Source organism: Tiliqua scincoides, chromosome 5 (assembly GCF_035046505.1).
Source record: "Tiliqua scincoides isolate rTilSci1 chromosome 5, rTilSci1.hap2, whole genome shotgun sequence".
Classification (NCBI taxonomy): Eukaryota; Metazoa; Chordata; class Lepidosauria; order Squamata; family Scincidae; genus Tiliqua; species Tiliqua scincoides.
In genome coordinates, this window is record NC_089825.1 from 55191614 (window position 1) to 55205264 (window position 13651).

The 13651-nt window shown below is 41.8% G+C and overlaps 1 protein-coding gene across 1 annotated transcript in view; it reads left to right on the top strand.

The window, feature by feature from the left end:
* ITGA9 (integrin subunit alpha 9) overlaps positions 1 to 13651 on the top strand; it is a 276091-nt gene that overhangs the window by 232090 nt on the left and 30350 nt on the right. The window contains exons 24-26 of the mRNA XM_066627787.1: positions 7714 to 7839; positions 9278 to 9397; positions 10934 to 11035. Coding sequence (XP_066483884.1) covers positions 7714 to 7839; positions 9278 to 9397; positions 10934 to 11035 — 348 coding nt within the window. The remainder of the gene's footprint in view (positions 1 to 7713; positions 7840 to 9277; positions 9398 to 10933; positions 11036 to 13651) is intronic.

The following is a 13651-nucleotide window of genomic DNA, read 5'->3' on the forward strand; positions in this document are numbered from 1 at the left end:
TGCTAGTTTTATTGATTCACTGTTTATGGCTCTAGATACGGATCTAAGGGAAGGAAAAGTATTTTATTTTATCTAAAGCAGCCATACCTGGGTGAAAGCAAAGAGTGAACCTTTTGTTTTGGTGGGCATTTCTTCTGTCTCTCTTATTTGGTTTAATACATTTTGCTTCCTGGGATAGCTTTTGTGATTTTTTGACAACCTCTTTCAAATCAGGTTTTATTCTGTCCCTTTGATGTTTCTGGATTTGGCTCATACCAAATATACCCAGCAAGTTCTTGCGGCTATTTGACAGTACTCAGCAGTGTTAGCTTTTGAAACTCCTTGTCATGGTGGCAGCTGGTTATATTCTTCCTTCTTGCTACTACTGACTTTCACTGTGGATGCAATGAAGTTAACCCAGCTGCCAATTTACCTTACAGGAAGACCCACTAAGCTCAGTAGTGTTTACACCAGAGTAGACATGCCTAGGTTTCCGGCACAGCACAACATTTTCATTTCATTCTGCATTTCCAAGCAATAAGCCTGCATACAATGTAACAATGGACATTCATGGCATAGGCAGGTATGCAGTCTGATCTAAATGTCACCTGGCAGTTTTGATCAGTGAAAGGACTGTATGACTTGGCTGACCTACAGTGGAATGGATGGGGCTTTTATCTCGTGCAGTGAATCTGCAGATTATACCAGCCCTTGGAAGAAAGGAGGGTTTTGTAGAAGATAGTGTGACTTCCGCAGGGAACAGGAGGGTGTATTGGTTATGAAGGAAAATGAGAAAGCAGGATTGTTTAAAGAAATGAGGGAAAAGGCACAGATTAGAAAAAAGTGGTAGAATTCCAGGCCACATCTTTAAAAAACTAGTGTGCAGTGTAATTAACAAAATATCAGGCTAAGATTGAGAAGAACCACTTTCAATCCCCTCCATGAGGCTCCCTGGGTGATCTTTGCTCAATCAGTATCTCTTAGCCTCACCTTCTTCTGCTTGATTGTTGTGAGGATAACATGAGGAAGTGATGGGGAGATCTGTGTGTGCTACTCTGTTTTCCCTGGAGGAAGAGTAGGATAGAAACGTAAACAGTAACAAGACTGTCTCTGGACAACTGTGTCCTCTCTGGACTGATATGCATAAAAAGAAGTTCTGGCACTGATGGATGAGTGGCATCGTGTTTAGGAAGATGTGATTTATCAGTGATTATTTAGGAAGAAGACTTGCTGAGTAAGCTGGATGTATGGATTACCCTTTTGTCACATGTCTGTGAGGAAACAGAAGGTTTGATAGGATATCATGACTGTCGGAAGAGCTACAAAGACTTGGGAAAAGCTCTTTTAGTGAGTTTTTCTGACCAGGGAATTCCCTCTTCAAGAGTTTTTGAATCAGAGAAAAAGGAGGTCAGCACAATTTTCCTAAGGGACTATGAAAAGTGACATAATTTCCCCATTCTGTTGTTATAGCTTAAACTCTGCCAGGAATAGTGAGAAGGAAGTTGGAAATAATTGATTACTTCTTGTTAACATAAATAGATTTTTCTAATATACTGTACCAGTGGTTCCCAAATATTTTAGCACTGAGACCCACTTTTTCAAATAACACTCTATCAGGACCCACCTAGCTGTAGAAGTCTTTTAAAAAAAGGTGATCTAGAAAGAAATTGTTTATTTGCCAAAAAACTCAAATCCATTTCTTGTGATGAGGAAACCCTAATGAATTGTCTCAAGGCTTGAAGGGCTTAGTTACGTGACCCAGCCTTCACCTGTCCCCACTACCTGTCATTGACAGACATGGGGGGGGCACACCAGAAAAATGATGCTCAAACATTCATCTCCCTATATTGACACAAGTTTGCAGACTTCAGGGGCTCAGCTGTTTGCAGGGCAATTAGTAGTTACCTTGCAAACTGCAGGAGCTCAGCAATAAAGCCACTAACAGAACCCAAGCAAAGACTATGAAAACTGTTTCCTATACAGGCTAACTGCAGAAATATACAGGTTTTACATTAAACTTTTAGAACGCCAAATGCCATCTGGAAGTGGTAAAATTTTTTATAGCATGTGGGGAAATACTTGTATATCCATGTGATTTAAAATGGTAGAACTGCACAAGTGCAGTTTTTAGGGCAAAACCATACATTGCATGCTTATCTATGTAGCAGAGCCCCGTGTATGCTTCAGCAGCTTTGAAAGGAGGCAGTTTTAAGTAGAAGTTTTCGGGGGGGGGGGGCTACTTAACCATGTCTCTAGCTACCAATTTTCTATTTCTCTCCCAAGATGTGTAGTTAGTCTTTATTTTCTTTCCTTCTACTTCCATGTGTTCTGACATGTGATCTCTGCATTGTTCCAACAACTGAGTTGACTTCAATGCATGAAGGTTACTTCTTCTTTGATGAGGTAGCAACTTCCTTGCAGAGAATCTTGAAATGGAATGGGGACAAGACTCTAGATGAGGGTGAGCTATTCAAGTTGTTCACAGTATTGACAGGTGTTGGGGGAGCGGGAAATGGCCAATAGGCATCTACCTTTAGAATTTTAAAATATAAGAGGGATAAGCTTTTATATCAAACCTGGGAGGAATCTCAAAGCTGGTCACAGACAACTCGACCATGTATTGTGGCCTGACAGATGCTTAAATACAACCTCCCTCCCACCCACCCACCCTGATTTTTGCAATACAAAGAAAGCAGCAAGAATAGAGGTTTTCTCAGCATGTGATGAGCCGTACAGCATGCATCTTGGTGGTGGTGGGTCTCAACTTGCACAGGCCTGCTCTGTTTCCATCTTCTAAGAGCTGTTGAAAGAGGTGCACACGAAGCTTTGCTTAATATAGAGTAGCAGTTACCTCCCTCCCTACAACGCATCAGTTATCCTGACCTGCCACCAGAGAAAGGCAGAATGTAAGCACAGTTTTGGATTTCAGCTGCTGAGCACTTGAGCATGGGAACGCTACATGTAAACTCTTCTTTTGGATATCTTATATGATGGTTTTATGCTCTAGCTGTTGTGAGAACTAATATTAAATCAAACAAATGCAATCTTACATGGTCTGTGGCTCATAAGAACATTAGAGCCCCGCTGGATCAGGCCAAAGACCCATTCTGATCCAGTCTCCTGTATCTCACAGTGGCCCACCAGATGCCTCAGGGAACACACAAGACAACAAGAGACTTGCATCATGGTGCCACTCACTTGCATCTGGCCTTCTGAGGTAGCCTAAAAGCAGAAGGTAGCACATACCCATACCATGGCTTGTAATCTGTGATGAATTTTTCCTTTAGAAGTATGTCCAATCCCCTTTTAAAGGCATCTAGACCAAATGCCATCACCACATCCTGTGGCAAGAAATTTCAAGACTCAACAAATTGGGTTGAGACTTTCAGAGGTTCTTAGCTGTTCCTTGGAAATATTTAGCTTAGGTGTGCCAAAGTAGACCCACCAGTTTTGACTCATTTTGGAAACAGAAATATAAACTGAGACGGGGGTGGAGCTAACACTGTTTCTGAAATCTACTGTCCAGATTTTTGAAGAAATGGTGGCAGCCATACTAACCATGTGGTAACCATCCCATCAAAGGCAATGGTTTCTGCAGCAGAAGAAATGACCGTGAAGACGTCTGGTGTACATGGAGCTAATGGTTCTTCTCTGGGAAGATGCAAAAAGCATGTAACTGAAAGAAGGAGAAGTGCAAAGACACACTTGGCCAGCTCTCTTTGTTACTCTTTTTCAACTGCAAAGCAGCCATCATTTGTTTTAATTTGTGACTGGAAAAAATTTTTCTCCAATATCTTGAGAAGCTTATATAGTTATTTATTTTGTAAAGTGCACTGTGAAAGAATTTGGAGAGTCTGCAGAAAAAGAAGATGAGTTCTATGTTAGCGGATGTCCACTCTGAGTACATGTGGGACATATTTTTAAATGATACATGCTTTATTTTTCCCCATTACCAACAACCCTCTCTTGGACAACAGTTATAAGATGAAACATTTGACAAGTCAATGAGGTCAGCATACCCTGGGGCTTGTGAATAAGGCATCTGTTTTAGGGATGGACAGGATCAGCTGATTCATATTAATCCCTGAAGGGTGTCTCTCAAGTAGCTATAATTTGTCATTCAGAAATGCTCAAATACACAATTCCAACTTGCTCAGTGCTGCTGGGGATGATTGTCATGGTCTGATAAAACTGTGTAGAAAGAGTGTGTCATAATGTATGCATGTGCACATTTCATATGCAAAAAAGGGGAGGCTCAGAGAGGTTATGGAGCACTGAGATTTCAAGCAAGGCAGAAGAAGTACCAAACAGAGATGCTGCTGAAATTATCCTCTTTCACATTTCTTCCTAGATTTTGGAGTTCTTAATTAGATGGTCATGTTTCTGAGATAGAACTGATGCATTAGGAATGTTCAATTAATCAGAAAATGTCTGAATCACATGCAGAAGATTGTGGTATGTTTTTGCAACAACTATCATGTTTTCCTCCCCTTGCACTGATAAAGCACACAGCAACTGGGCAGCCCAATCCAAACTTACACTGGAACAGGCAGACCAGAGGGCCTGTGATGTATCCAGCACAAGTTTGAGCCGTTTGAGGCTTGGCGCAAGGCAAGGGGAAACTTTTCCCCTTCCCCAGGTGGGAGCCGCAGCAGCCCCAATGCGTCTACTCGGATCTGCACCACCTCAACAGGTGACACAAATCCGAGCAGCCCTTAGGTGTCCTGGACTGACTGGGAATGGGGCTAGGATCTGGGAACTGCTGGATCCTGGCATCGCCTCCCATTCCCTGCCTGCCTGCTCACCCCAGGAACACTCACTGCCTGCCCTGCCCGCCCCAAAACGCCTCTCTCTCACCTCTTCCCTGCTCTCCCCACACTCCCCCCAGTGTAGGGGAAAGTAGGGCAGGATTGAACCTATGGAACAGTAAAGGAACAAAAGAAGGAAAATTCATTGTTCCCTAAAGGAATAAAAAACAGTTTTTGAATTTCTTTTTTTCAGTTTTGTGCTTTGAATAAAGTAACCACATGAACCAGATTCAGAACAAAATTAGCAAATAATCATTCCTCTTAAGAAATAAGTTCAGTGCATCAGAATGCTACATTTGGACACAATATCTGACTCTTCCTAAATCTATGTTTACAATAGATCTGTGCTGCTAAATGCTGACAAATATTTGACCTCCTAAATGCACACATTTCCTCTGCTTGCCATTAGAGATGACGTAGGTTGACCTGACTAAAATTCACTGCTGATTTCTTCCTCTGTTCTCTACGCTCTTTAAAGTTACGCATGGATACAATGTTACAGAAATCCTATGGGAACTTCCTTTGAATGTTGTGCATGCAGCATTCTTTGTGAGTGAAGTCATGCACATTTTTACTTCAGTGGCTACATCCTGTCTCTGAGAAGTAATGGGGTTCATGCTGACAAGAAAACACTATCTGAACCATCACTTACCAAATGTATTGCTGAGAATATAAGAAGAGTCTTACTAGATAATAATACATAATATTTATGTAGTGGTTTAGGAGTGTGCACAGCACTTCGCATGTATTATCTAGATGTCCTTAAACTACCCTATAAGATAACAGCCCAACTCTATCTGGGATTAGGCTGTACTATGAAGCCCATTACATCAGCAGAAGTTACTTTGGCTGTCATAAAATGGCTGCCAACAAAGCGTGGAGCAAGGTGCTGCAACTCCACCACCAGACACGGACAAGTTTGTGATACTTTGGTCCATGTACCTTGCTTACATGATCTTTTATCCATCTGTGAGCGCAATCCTAAGCTTGAGTTCAGCCGGTTACTTACGCTGGCCCAAGAGTGCCACAAAATGCCATAAGGCACTTCTGCAATGATCTGGGAGCAGGTAGAGCCAGTGGAAGGACACATGCTAGCCTGCTCCTGCCAGTTCCAGCCTGGCACAAGGTAAGTTTGCACCAGCCTGGGGAGGCCGGCATGACGGCTTGGGGAGGGCAAGGGAAGTGCTAGTGGGCACACCAGGCCCAGGAGGCTGGTAGGACCAACCTGCAGCACTTAGGCTGGATCCTAATCCCCCTCCTGAGCAGCCTGGCAACACACCTGGCTGCTTGAATCTGTGCCACTGAGGTGGCTGGGGCATTATTCAGGGTAAGGGGACACAAGTCCCTTTACTTCAAGTTGCACTTCCTCCACCTTCAAACCTGCACTGGATATAGTGTAGGCTGGCCAGCCAGCCTATTCCAGTGGTCTGTCTATCAAACTCTTTTTTTAAGGAGTTTTTCTTTTTTTAAAAAATTTCAAATGTGTGTATAAGTTACTATTTGCAGTTTTAAAACGTGGACGTTCTTTCATTAGAAAGACATTAAAGGCTTGAAAAGATTAGTATTTAATGCTTTCTCTACTTTCAGATCTGTTTTGTTTAATACTTTAATACAAATACTTTAATACAAAATAATGTTCTAATATCAACATTTCTGCAAGCCTTAGGACTGATTCACATGGCCGTTCTTGGTGACCTGACTTTTCAGCATGCTTGCTCATACATGTTGAACCAATCTGATGAACTATTTAACACCAATTGTGATTTACCGGTGTTAACTTTTTTTTCCTTATTTCAGGGTATGGTGGGTTGCAATATTTTAGCATATGGAAAGGCACTGGAAAATGTGGGAGGTGTGGGCGCCATCTCTTTCCAACTAATTTACTCACTACAACTAATTTACTACATAAGAGCCAACAAACAAATTCAAGCCAACTAAACCCAGACCTACCTTCGAAAAGTCTGCAGAAAAATTGACTGTTTGAACTAAGGATGGTCATGAATATTTAACTGTAATCAATTATAGGCATGCCTTTGTATCCACAAGTCTTCCGTTTTGAAGCCCCTACAGTTACATGAAACCATGGTTACAAGCGAACGCCTGCTCCCCCACCTTCCAGAGCCAAGGAAAGCTCTACTCCCTTCACCTCCAGAGGGTCCTTTTGAACCCAGCAGTTTAAAAAAAACAACGCATTTCACGGAGAACTGGAAGTAGCGTTTTAATAAGGCGGGGCGGGGGAGGGAGGGCAGGGGAATGCCTTATAAGGCATTAAAAAGTCACTTCTGGTTTCTCCGTGAAACCAAAAGTTGAGTTTTTTTTCCAGCTCTAGGGTTCAGTCCTCTGCTGGACTCAGAGGACCCTCTGCAGGCAAGGGGAGTAGAGCTTCCCTTGTCTCCGGTGGGACGCGTACGCTGGACCCTACGGGCCCAACTCACAGTTAAATGTATCTGTGGATACGGGATCCACTGATATAGGGGTCCCCTGTAATGACCTGTTCTGCCTGCAAGTATATACATACTTATAAATAAATGTTAGAAATGAGCTGTAAATGAGAAGGAAATGACTGTAAATGGCTCTTAGTAGGCGAAATTAAGTTTAATTTTTGCAGCTTCTCCCCTTTCTTTTTATCTCAGTCTCAGTAGATGATAACATGCAATTTTCAATTTGTATTCATTGAAATCAATTAATGTATGTAAACAAACAAAAGCTTTTTTTTAAATGAGAGGCTGGGAGGTCTTAGAAGCTTTGTGTTTGTATCGTTATAATTTCTTGTTGGTTGTGCCAAAAAGTATCAGTTTAACAAGTCGTAATCTAACAAAAAACATAATACAGTACAAGCATAACAAGGATACGTGGTTAGCGTATCCACGTGTCAAAAAAGCAGAGCTTCTAAGTAAGTTATTTTTCTTTTTTCTTGTGTTTTCAGGTTTCCCAGGACAAAGGAAACTGTTCTTTTCAGAAAAACCCAACATCGTGCATCATTCCTCAAGAAAAGGAAAACATTTTCCACACAATATTTGCCTTTTTTACGAAGTCTGGAAGAAAAGTATTGGTAAGAGATCCTTATCAATGTGCAGTTTCAGCATTAAAAATCCACTATCATAGGCTAAGTACCTCATGTCATTGGACAGCCACTGAAACACTGAGGGTGCAAGGGGAACTTCCTGTCCATAATACAGTGGTTCTCACACTTTGCACACTGGGACCCATTTTTAGAATGAAAATCTGTCAGGACCCACCAGAAGTGATGTCATGACCAGAAGTGACATCATCAAGCAGGAAAATTTTTTCACAATCTTAGGCTGTAATCCTACCCACACTTACCCAGGAGTAAGTCCCATTTACTATCGTATACACAATAGCCTGTTAAAAGATCTGTAACATTTCCCCAAATGCAGTCACATACCATGGTAGCATCAAGTCTAATATATTAACAATTAAAATATTAAAATGTTTGGGGCCCCACCTGAAATTGGCTCACGCCCCACCTAGTGGGTCCCGACCCACGGTTTGAGAAACACTGCCATAGTAGATAGTACCAAATCCTTGCCTGTAGCTCCTGTCTGCTGGTTCATAGACAAAACATGTACTGTAAATGGAAGAAAATACTTTGGTGTGAGTTCACTGATAACCTGTTATATATGAACTTGATTAAAAGCACACGCACATATTATACATATTGCCACGGATTCCCACTTAAATTTAGAACCTCCCATAGTGTATATATCATCAATAAATAGATTCATAGACCATTAGAGGTAGAATGAGGTTGACAAATATAAAAAAGAATTTCAGCGAATGATGATCTGCTGCAATCTCAGATAATAATGCAGTAATCGCACTCACGCGGTTCAATTACGTGCTTTTTAAATCAGAAATAAGTCTCCCTGTATTCATTAAAGCTTAATTCCAGATAAATGTGAACACTCTGTCTGGAAGGGGCAGCCCAATTCTAAGCCATCCTTATGCCACTGAAATTGGCATTGCTCACTTCCCCTGAGGAGGTCTCTAGATGCCAAAACCCCTCTGTGGGTTATAGTGGACACAACATTGGTGCCGCTGCATCACTATGCGGAGAGATAGGTAGGACTGGGCTGCCCCACACTTAAAGCCTTATTACATTTATTACTCAGAGTTGATATCCTAATATTGAGGGAACTTACTTGCAGATAACTGTGCATAGGATTGCAGCCTAAACGAGACTGGGGTAATTCCATTTCATTTCTGTGCATAGAACCAACCCTGTACCACCTAGCTCTCATACTCATAGATTAATATTGTAGGTTCAAAATTAAATGGGTTAGGCAAATTGTAAAATTTGCTACAAAGGCTCCCTGGGGGTGGAGTATTTTTAAAGACGTTATGCAGCAGATCACCAAAAACATGACTAATATTGTTATCCAAGTGCAATTAAAAAAAACTGAGCAGTGTGCATTTTTGTTCTAATTTTTTCCTTGTCTGCCTCACAGCTTTCTGTTTGTCTCCCCTAGGACTGTGAAAGACCAGGCAGGTCCTGCTTAATTATACGCTGTAACTTGAGCTCACTAGCAAAAGCGGAATCCCGCAGCATAGATGTTTATATGCTATTAAACACTGAGATACTGAAAAAGGTGAGCATTGTTGCATGATATATTAGTTTACAGCCTGCTTTTTAAGCAGTTCTCAGAGTCAGGCCATTTGACAGGCCATTATACACAGCAGAAATATGCCTTGTCATGTCTTCCATCTCTCAGACTGCTGAACACCCTGGCTCTGGTTCCATATAGCCAAACAGAAAAACAATACATATGTGCTTCTAAGCTTTCAGAATAGCTGCGCTCATGTTAGTAAGATTCAGGTCTGGTCCACACAACCCTTAGATGTTCAATCCTTAGATGGCCTGTACTTGTTTTTTTGCCTGGACTGGCATTTAGGGAAGGGTAACTTACAAGGCACATTGAGGTGCCCTGAAAAACTTAGCACTATCCCCCCCCCCCCGGAATGCTACTGGTTAATTGGCATGGGTCTCCAAGGTTTCAGGCATAGATTTTAAGTTTCGGGCCTACCTGGAGATGCTTAACTCTGGTGCTTAACACTTAGGAGAAAATACACGTGTGTGTAGTTTAATCCTTAAAGTGTACATTGGGAGCAGTGCCACAAACAACAGCTAGTGCAGTATCTTAAAAAAGGTGAAATAATCTAGCTCCCTCTGGATTAACCTCCCTGCCTTGTTTCTTTAAAAAAAACAAAAACTGGTTACTGGGTTGCTCTAAGTATGTTGTGGAAGTCACATCCCCATAGATGACCTGCTTAGTGCCTGGGAATGCTGGTTCAAGTTTCAGGTCCAGCCCCGATATAATGCTACCTGTGTAGCTCTGCCATAGTATGAAACCACCTGTTACATAACTACGTATACTGCCAATACATAGATGGATACTGTAAAATTAAGTTCATTCCTATGCTTTTGCTGACCTGCAGAGAACATAGAAGAATGCAGGAACTGTGCTTCCAAATAAGAAGTTACATTTCTTTAAATTGTCATCTTGCTTTTGCTCTGCAGCATAACAGTTGTGCATTATGATACTGTGAGTCTCTGATGTAGTTCCAGCAAATGATATATGATACATTTCTACTTTGTAAGAACAAATGATGACTTTAAAAGGAAACTGACTGGACCATTTATATTTAAGTCTTTGTGGGAACTACAAGAGGGAGTTATTCTTGCAAGAGGAAAAAACACATATTTAATTTTTTTACAGACTGTTATGTCTGGAGTAGTTTTAATAATAACATTTTACCAGTTACTGCAAACAAGTGCATTTTAATAACTGCATCTCTATTGCTGATTATTTGGACATGATGCAGATTATTATTTCCTTTGGCTTTTGGTTTTTGGTACTGTGTTGTCTTCTCCTAACGGAACAGTAGAACTGAACAGGAGAATTTTTCAGCCAGATCATATCCAAGTTTGAAAACAAAAACAGTACAACTGCATATCAAATTTAATGGGATGAGTTGGATTTAAATCTGGCAGGTTGCTTCATTGACTTTATACAATATTTGAGGCCATAAGAGCCTCAAATAAAGGCTTTATTTGATAGTTAAAGGCCTTTGAAGGTTGTGCTTGTGACAGTATTTCTCAGTATGTTTTGTTGTTCGTTCCTTAGGATAGTTCATCAGTCATTCAGTTTGTAACAAGGGCAAAGGTGAGGGTGGACACAACCATCCGGGCAGTAGAAGTATCCAACGGTAATTCAGAGGATGCAACGGTAAGTGAATCTGTCTGAACAGCAAGGCTTGCTTGTGCTGCTCATATGGAATGCATTAAGAGATCCTGCACTGAGCTAGGAATTTGTGGTTGGCCCTAAGCTTAGCCTACAAAAATGAGTGTGCGTGCCTTTCTTTGAGTACACCAGCAGCCCTGCTGCCTTGCAATCCTCCTGTGGTTTTGCCTGCTGTGATAAGCCCTGTACCTGTAGTAAATGATGTTGTGCAGAATGCTTCAATACACATTGTGCTGCAGCTAACCCAACTTGTTAAAGGCCTTGGGTGTACCCCTGGCTCAGCAGAGAGCCTGGTTTCCCACTGTGAAATTGAAGCCTGCTTTAATCAAACACAGGTTTGGGGGAAATCCAGGAGGCTTATCCCCTTCAGGGAGATCAATTCATATAGAAGATTATGAAGGACTAATTTTAATAACAACTGAGAATCTAGGAGACCAACCAAGAGGATTGAGTATTTGGAGTAAAAAGACACCCTCTTCTCTTCTTCCCCCCCCCTTTTGACTCCAGGTGTTGTAGCTTACGTTCTCCTTCTTTCATATGCTTTTGTCGAGGACCCTTCTTGCTCATCTGTAGAATTCTTGACTCTTATATAATGAGAAGCTCCATCTATCCCAAAGAAATATAATTGTATTTGGAAATGATACATTTTAAGAACATAAGAACAGCCCCACTGGATCAGGCCATAGGCCCATCTAGTCCAGCTTCCTGTATCTCACAGCGGCCCACCAAATGCCCCAGGGAGCACACCAGATAACAAGAGACCTCATCCTGGTGCCCTCCCTTGCATCTGGCCTTCTGACATAGCCCATTTCTAAAATCAGGAGGTTGCGCATACACATCATGGCTTGTACCCAGTAATGGATTTTTCCTCCAGAAACTTGTCCAATCCCCTTTTAAAGGCATCCAGGCCAGATGCTGTCACCACATCCTGTGGCAAGGAGTTCCACAGACCAACCACATGCTGAGTAAAGAAATATTTTCTCTTGTCTGTTCTAACTCTCCCAACACTCAATTTTAGTGGATGTCCCCTGGTTCTGGTGTTATGTGAGAGTGTAAAGAGCATCTCCCTATCCACTCTGTCTATCCCCTGCATAATTTTGTATGTCTCAATCATGTCCCCCCCTCAGGCATCTCTTTTCTAGGCTGAAGAGGCCCAAACGCCGTAGCCTTTCCTCATAAGGAAGGTGCCCCAGCCCCATAATCATCTTAGTTGCTCTCTTTTGCACCTTTTCCATTTCCACTATGTCTTTTTTGAGATGCAGCGACCAGAACTGGACACAATACTCCAGGTGTGGCCTTACCATCGATTTGTACAAGGCATTATAATATTAGCCGTTTTGTTCGCAATACCTTTCCTAATGATCCCAAGCATAGAATTGGCCTTCTTAACTGCCGCCACACATTGGTTCGACACTTTCATCGACCTGTCCACCACCACCCCAAGATCTCTCTCCTGATCTGTCACAGACAGCTCAGAACCCATTAGCCTATATGTGAAGTTTTGATTTTTTGCCTCGATGTGCATGACTTTACACTTACTTACATGGAAACGCATCTGCCATTTTGCTGCCCATTCTGCCAATTTGGAGTGATCCTTCTGGAGCTCTTCACAATCTCTTCTGGTCTTCACCACTCAGAAAATTTTGGTGTCATCTGCAAACTTAGCCACCTCACTAAGGTCTGTCTCCAGGTCTCCAGGTCATTTATGAAGAGGTTGAAAAGCACAGGTCCCAGGACAGATCCTTGGGGCACATTGCTTTTCACCTCTCTCCATTGTGAAAATTGCTCATTGACACCCACTTTTGTTTCCTGGTCTTCAATCAGGTCTCAATCCAAGTGAGGACCTGCCCTAGAATTTTAAAATTCTAAACATTCTAGGCTAGTGGTTCCCAAACTTTTTAGCACCAGAATGACACTCTGTTGGGTCCCACCTTGGTTTACCAGACTTTAAAAAAAGAGATCTAGAAATTTATTTATTTATTTATTTATTTATAAATGATAATAACAAGAAAGAAACCCTCAAAAATTTTCTTCCTGTATTTACGCATGCTTGCAAATTGCAGGAGCTGAGCTCTTTGCAGGGTAATTAACAGCTACAGTATCTGATTTTTGAATAGCCTCAGAGCTTGAGGCAATTAGTTAACTGATCTTTCCATCACCCATTGGTGACCCACCAAAAATCAGGTTGCGACCCACCAGTGGGTCATCACTGGTTTGGTCACCACCCACAGTTTGGGAACCACTGGTCTAGACCCCAAAGTCAGGGCCTTTCCAACACGGCTCTCTGTCTTTTGCCTAGGTCAGGGGTCTCCAGACTTTTTGGCCAGAGGGCAGCATCAAAAATCTGACATAGTGTTCAGGGCCGGAAAAAAACTTTAGGCAGACCACTCCCTCTCAGCCTCTGTCTTCTTAATCTGCAATATGGGATAATAATACTTACAGGGTTGTTGTCAGTATAGCATCAAGATAATACATGTCAAAGACTTCACACACTCAGAAAGTGTTGTGTGAATGTTTTTAGAAGTAACTGTGGTGTAATGAAACCTGTGTTTAGGTATTGGATTCTAATATCTTTGGATGAGGGAATCTTGCATTGGGGCC